The 7,340-nt window shown below is 35.6% G+C and overlaps 1 protein-coding gene across 2 annotated transcripts; it reads left to right on the forward strand.

Moving 5' to 3' along the window:
- Positions 1 to 1,210: 1,210 nt before the first annotated feature.
- On the forward strand, positions 1,211 to 5,531 carry LOC120336281 (zona pellucida sperm-binding protein 3 receptor-like). 2 transcript variants are annotated; one of them, XM_039403923.2, is made up of 10 exons: positions 1,211 to 1,448; positions 1,912 to 2,106; positions 2,360 to 2,548; positions 2,756 to 2,941; positions 3,326 to 3,502; positions 3,649 to 4,005; positions 4,270 to 4,443; positions 4,595 to 4,780; positions 5,165 to 5,305; positions 5,387 to 5,531. In XM_039403923.2, exons 1-10 carry the CDS (start codon positions 1,226 to 1,228, stop codon positions 5,404 to 5,406), a joined length of 1,848 nt encoding a protein of 615 aa, XP_039259857.2. In that variant the 5' UTR covers positions 1,211 to 1,225; the 3' UTR covers positions 5,407 to 5,531. The 2 variants fall into 2 exon arrangements, with proteins under 2 accessions (XP_039259857.2, XP_039259858.2); XM_039403924.2 differs by lacking the exon at positions 2,360 to 2,548.
- The last annotated feature ends 1,809 nt before the right edge of the window (positions 5,532 to 7,340 follow it).

Genomic DNA, 7,340 nt, shown 5'->3' on the forward strand with positions numbered 1-7,340 from the left:
TTTTTCCAAACATCATTTCGTATCCGTGCCTAAATTTAATAAAACGCTAGATTTTTTGTGGGAGTAGATCATTTATTGCCCCACATTCGCTAATTTTTCCATCTACATATTGTTTAACGTCTCGTGGCTCAGAGGGTGCGCCTCTCTGTGAGCTTATCCAAACCATGGGTATGAAATGACTACGGACTATATCCTATCACGCGTTATGCGCAAATTTTATTCAATCTGATGGGAAACTCTCTCCATTTCGTCATGGAAGGCAATTGAGTTTCAAGACAATCATGTTTTTTATAGCCAATTCTGATTACCACATAGACTATAGTGTCATAGACCAAATTCGGGCGATTCAGCTAACCATCGATTGTTTCAGCAAATGGCGTTACATTACGGAGTTATAATAAATAAGCTATGTAGACATCGCCACATCTGGTTTTAATTTTTCGGTGTTAATATCCGCAATTGCTACACTTTGAAAAATATTATTGTGCACTTCAGTGCAACACAAAATTACTGTAACCTCAAATCGCGACTCAGTTGAACTTTACATTCCCCTATTAATTTTGTAAGCGCATTATAGATTGTAATATAATTCAGATACCTTGTTATTTTATTTATGTACTCTAAAATTAATGGCCAATATCATCCAACAATAAATAGACATTTGAAGAGAAGAATACTAAGGATATCGGTTTTGTCATTACATTCCACCATTTATTTTATTTAGTTCAACGTTTACCAACCAGGAAGGAATTCCTCCCCGGGAAGAATTTTGATGTTCTTGGGAGGAAATACAAATTGTATTTAGCGTGGTTTCACAATTATTGTTTAGTTATTTAACAATATGCTAAGACGTGTTCATCGATAAATTATCAACTATTCGAACTGCACAAAAGTCATAATGCAAATTGTGTGGAGCACTAGTTACGGACCTACTAAAGATGGAAAAAATATTAGAAACAGAGTTTTTTTTATGCATATTGAGGAATAGGGGGTATAAAAAATTCCTAAATAGACAAGGTTAGGAACCACTTACTCAATTGCATACAAAACGACAAATATAGTAAGATGTTTCAGTTGCTTTCACTGGTAAGCAAACACAATAAAATGATGACTCAATGATTTTTTTGTTTAAACAGGCAGCCAACATTTGGTTTCGAAATATGGAAACGAAAAAGTTGTGAACAGACATCACGTCACCTTGACGCATGACACATCAGCGAAAAAAATGAAAATTGCTGATATCATTTTTGACTTCAGGCCATGTCAGATACATTTTAGAAGAAAAAAATGGTGGCAAAAAAACTTTAAATACCCTGGATTTACAACTGACGACACATTTCCTTACATCTTCTTCTCACCTTTACACGGTTTGGAAGAATACAAGAAAATGAGTAAATTATCGATCGCCGTATTTCTGGCAATTATCGGCGTATCCCTTGCTGCCGGTGGTGAGTACACGGCATTTGCCGTTTTATTTTATCTGATTAATTTCCATACGAATATTTGTTCAAGTCAGGATCGGGTCGGCCTACACACGAGAAGAGTGAGTCCCCTAGAATTAGAGACGCAAGCTGCCAGCTTAAAAGCGATAAGCAAATAATTAGAAATCAATTAAACTCATTGGTAGTGTACACCGTACGAAAGCTCTACAATTATTATTGAAAAAATGGCAATTTAACATAAGAAAATTTGCTCAAAGCTAAGTCACGTACAATAACTCAGAAGTAAAAGATACTGGTCTCTGAGCAAGGTTACAGCCATCCACAGACGTGCCATGCGCTACCGAGACTATGAAGAATTAAGGCGGTGGATTAGTTAATATCGATTAGTTCATTCGAATTTGAACCATTTCATTTTCATATTTATCTTGTGATCAAGCGCTTTCTATATTCACGAAACTTCGGCTTGCAGGTTGTCGGAATCCAGATATCAAGTATGGGTATTGCGAACCTGATATGGTTGGTTACGTACCAAGGAGTTTCATCCCATATGGAACAGTTGTAAAATGCCACTGTGATCCCGGTTATGATTGGACTGCCGAATCAAATTCATACGAGTGTAATTATTACGGATGGGACCCACGCAAATTTGGAAAATGCGTAGAACGTGAGTGTATTTACACAATTTTATTTATTATATATCATATTCCTACCTCTGGTTTTCCGTTTAAAAACAATAGCATAATCAATTAATAATTATTATATTCTCCCTCTAAGGTTTGCCATCTATGTACAAATACATCCGTAGATAAAATAATCATTATATATATATCAATTTTTTTCAGTCGATGGCCGTATATGCGTACAAGTCATGTTGATTGGACTGTTGTTTTATACTTATTGCATTTTTTGCTTAACAGGAACCAAATGCTATCCACCACCACAACCTTCAAAGGGTTCATACTCACCTGTTCAAAAATATTACTTCTACAAACAGAGCATTACCTATGAATGCAAATACGGTTATTATTTGAGCAACCCCAAATACACTGTTCGTACATGTACCGCAAGTGGCGATTGGGACCTTCCGGCCCCAGAATGTCTTGCACGTGAGTTTTTCAAAAATATTTATTTCACTTCCCATCTTTCCCATAAATCATGTTGTTTACGTGAAACAATCAGAATATGACTGACGCTTGAGATATAAAATGTGTTATCACCAAAAATGGTCTTCCTACTAATTGCTTTTTTACAAAAAGATGCTTAATTGTGGTGCTCACTCACTAGTCACTAGTGTTCTTATTTTTTATTTTAAGGTGTCAAGTATTGTCCTAATCCACCTAAAATCAGCTATGGTTCTTTTGGATTGGCCAGACCAAAATATAAGTTTCCAGACAAAATAATATACTCATGCAACGTTGGATTTTACATGGTTGGCAAAGCAAAATACCAATGCATGAAAAGTGGAAGTTGGCATCCCACTCCTCCTCCAAAATGCCTTCGTAAGTGATAATTAAACAATTTCAAATTTACTTTAATTGCCTGATTTCGAAATGAAACCTAAAATCGATGTGAGTAAGAGTGAGTAACTAAATACTAATTCAATCTGTTAATTACCTGTTGAAACTACTATACGTCGTTTCCACTTTAGTTTACTTACATTTGGGGGAGTGCGTTTGCTTCCTTAATTTGAGATACTTCAAGTTGGTACGAGCAGTTGGCATATTTCTGACAATATCAATGTAGCCTACTAAAACATAATTAGCCTGGTTACATTTATTTTCGCCTTATACGCAATTCTGCATGATCTATTACTGTCGAAAAACAACCAATAGCCTAACTTCTGCCAGATCTGCAGGTTAACTTTTTACATTTGGTTTAACCAGCACTGTGCAAGCAACCATCTAAACCAACCAAAGGCGAGTTTGAACCCATTCAGGATTACTATACCGTTGGTGCAATAACAACTTTCACATGTGAAAAATACTACGAACTTAAGGGAAAAGAGGTACTCACCTGTCAGAAAGGTGGAAAATGGAACTATCCTTCACCTACATGTCAAAGTAAGAATTGAGAATTCTAATGGTTGAATATCTGAATTTTTAACCTCAATGCTAAAACACCTTCTTACATAATTCATAATAACTACCTTCATCGTTTATTGCAAGTTCTAAAAACTCGAACAAAACTGTTAACTTTTTTTTTGCAGTAACATGTCCTCGCAGGGAAGCACCAGAAAACGGTAAAGTGACTCCATCCCGAAAACGATACTCCGTACATGAAGTGATCGAGTTCAGCTGCAGAGACGGGTATAGTCTCAGTGGTAACTCAAAAGACAAGTGCAAATCAAATGGGAAATGGGCGGTCAACAAACCGGTATATTGCTTAAAACAATGCAAAGTGGAAGATTTGGCGCCATACGTCACCTATAGCCCTGAAGCTGATTACTACGATCAAGGAAAAGTAATATACTTCAAGTGCGATAGAGAACACTACCACCTTGTCGGAGAGAAAAAATCTAGATGTTCGAAAGGCGGAAATTGGGATACAGAGTTTCCCATTTGCGGTAAGAAAAGTGAAATTTCGAAGTAATATAATATATCATTTCATGAAACTAATAGGTATATATTATACAGTTGTAATAATATCTACTGGCTTTATTTATGGGGTTCTTCCAAAGTATTAAAGGACGTGGATATATGTAATACCTAACTTTCATTATTGTTCTTAATAAAAAACCACCATACCCCATTTCTATCACAAACTTCTACTATACGTGAGTTGTTTCTTTATTTGATCATATATATATATATATATATATATGTCCTAGTTCGAAAGTGCTATACACCTGAGATCGAAAATGGTGGAGTTGAAGATGAAAAAGATTTCTACTTGGCAAGAGAATATATTGAATATTTCTGCATTGATGGCTATGTTCTGGATGGAGATGATGAAGGTCAATGCAAGGCCAATGGGCAATGGAGCCACGTCCCAACTTGCAAAGGTATGTTCATTGAGTAAATATCAGCGGTTGGTTTGCTGTTGCGTGCTCTCGAATTGGCCAATGTTAAGACTCTCATTACACAATGTTGTGGATAAATGCCCTATGACATTTTGCTGAGTGAATCATTAAAACGCATGTTATTTTTATGCAGCATTAGAGAAAAAATGTCGTGGACACAAATTAGTTGGTGGAGGAGTCAAGCCATCTTATGACTGGTACAATGCCGGAAGCTACGTAATTTATTATTGCTCTGCGGGATACAAATTAACAGGAAAATACTTCAAGAACCGATGCAATAAAGATGGAACTTGGCAATATCCTATTCCCACATGCGAAAGTAAATTTACATTTTTATTGAATTGCTGGTTAATTTAGAAAAACTGTTGAAGCTACACATACAAAAGTGTATTTTTCATTCCCACACTGTATGTTGACGACTACATTTCTCATGTACCTAAAATTTCAATATAATCCACTAGAGGTCGACAGAGCTTTTCAATCTGTAAACCGGTTTAAAAACTAAAAACCTGCTCAAAATTTCAACAATAAAATTTATTTAAACTCATAGTGACTACCAGACTCTTTACAAGCTTGTACAAGGTTTTCTATTTCGCGGTTGTAGGCCCTCTGTCCCAGGTGTCATGTCCAAGACGCTCAGATGTTTACAAACAGATACCGAAGCAAAAGTTCGTTCTCATAACATCATATTATTGCACTTTAGAAATAATTCATGAAGATTCCTGCTATAAACGTTGTGGAGAAAAGGGCGACTACTTTGGATACGGATGTCAATGTCATTATAGGTGTAAGAAAATGTACAACTGTTGCCCTGACTATCATAAACAATGTGTCGCTAACAAACGTAAGTTTCATCACGAATATTGCTTAAAATACAAACTTCTCGTGGGAATGGTAATGACATTGAAAATTTTCAATTTTTCAGGTTATGGCCATTTGTATTAACTGCAACAGACGCCAATAGAGATGAGCACTCATCATAAGACACACTGGAATTTTGGAATCAACGTTACGATAAATTGTCATTTAATAATTATATTGAACGTTATATTAATAAAACTTCAGCAATATACAGTGTCATATTAAAATCAAAGCCAGAATACCGATATGTTTTGTACAAAGGCTTATCCCTTAAGAGGGCTATAATGTGGCTCGTTTTTTCTGACTTGTATAGACAAACACGTGACGCATGCTCTAGCAATTATTTTTGCAATAATATTTGAAAAGAAAAACTACATTGAATGAGTCAGATGAAAAGAATACAAAACCTAAGCGGCTCCACGAAAATTACATTCGAATTCACGGCACGAAAGATTCTAAGTTAGAGCCCAAATCCGTTAGGCCTGGTATGTGAAAGAGTTGTGCATTAGTGTCATAATGGATAGTGTCCAAATAATTAACTGGCGTGGTTGACATATTTCGATTAAAGTTCTAGATATATCAAAGATAACTAAGATAATGATCTAACATCCAAAAATGAACAGCTCTGAAGAAACAAATCTGCACGAAAAATCTCACACAAGTCCACCATAACCTGGACTATCCTCAATTGTTGCCACAGTGTCATTTTTTTTCGCTACACCGATCTTAATTAGTTAGGCAGTGACTTTCCCATGCTGGCCAACGATTCAAGAAACGATACATAAAACATTGAACTAAACTTCCGAGATTCATTATACTCATTGTATTTCTGAAAACTTTACCATCTCCAACATCAGAATTCATATCCCTAAGACCAGGTATTAAATAGTAATCAATTAGTGAAAATCTCAAAGACTAATTACCAAGACGTCTCAATCTTTCCTGAATTGCGAGAACATGATAGATGATCAATCGCGATCCCAAAACACGGATTCTATACCGACTCTAAATCCCGAGAAATATCTTTTGTATGTTACTGAGCATGCGAAAGATCAGGAAAGGCGCACCAGCATTGAAAAACTAAAATTACAGCTAGCCAATGAGGACACTTGTACTCGAAATCTCTAAACTAACAAAAGTAGATATCCAACCAAGTGACATTTCCTGTAGTCATTGTTTTCCGACTCGCAGTCCAAAAATTTTTTAAGCGAGGGCTTAAATGTGCGTATGCATATCTATGGAAAAGTCAGAATAAAAATGACGGATACTTTGGAAATTTTAGGCCAAGAAGATATTCAAAAAATCAAATATGTCAGATTTTTTTTAATTCTTTTTCTTGAACCATCACAAATATTCATGAAATGCAATAACTGTTGTACATTATGCCATGATAACTCATATATACGTTTTTAAATCATGTTATCTTAAATTTCATCTTACCTGCATAAGTTTGCCACCTTCTAATTCTGGCTATTTGTCCTCTATATGCCTTGATTCAAAATTCCAACTCGTCAGACATTTCTTCTGAGACATCATTGAGTTTGTCTACATCCATGTGCCCGTTAAAAGAAGAGTTTTATTAACATTGGGGTAATTCCATCCCAGTATAAAATAACCAATTTATTCCTTCTCACCCAAAGGCCAGTGTTGAAACTGCTTAATATCATTATGCCATTTATAGAAAAAATACGACAACTATGGATAATACTGAATCATTTACCAATACATTCACCAATCAACAGAAAACCCTTTCTTGACCAACACTAATCGGAAATTTCTGACTATTTTTTCGACCATTTGACCCAACAAATTTAGTTATGCAGATTCCGATACTGTTTGAAATATTTGCTTTCGTCTTGCAACCCATATATTAGCCATAAGCGAAAATAAGTTGACCTGCATAACCCCTCTCCCACGAAAGCTGTTGGCCCGTTTATTAGGAGATTTTCATTTTTCTGAAAGTCATCATTATGAGAAAAGCATCATTGTCGAAAGAGTATACAAACATCCTCGCAGTA

The sequence above is a fragment of the Styela clava genome, chromosome 2 (assembly GCF_964204865.1).
Source record: "Styela clava chromosome 2, kaStyClav1.hap1.2, whole genome shotgun sequence".
NCBI classification, from domain to species: Eukaryota; Metazoa; Chordata; class Ascidiacea; order Stolidobranchia; family Styelidae; genus Styela; species Styela clava.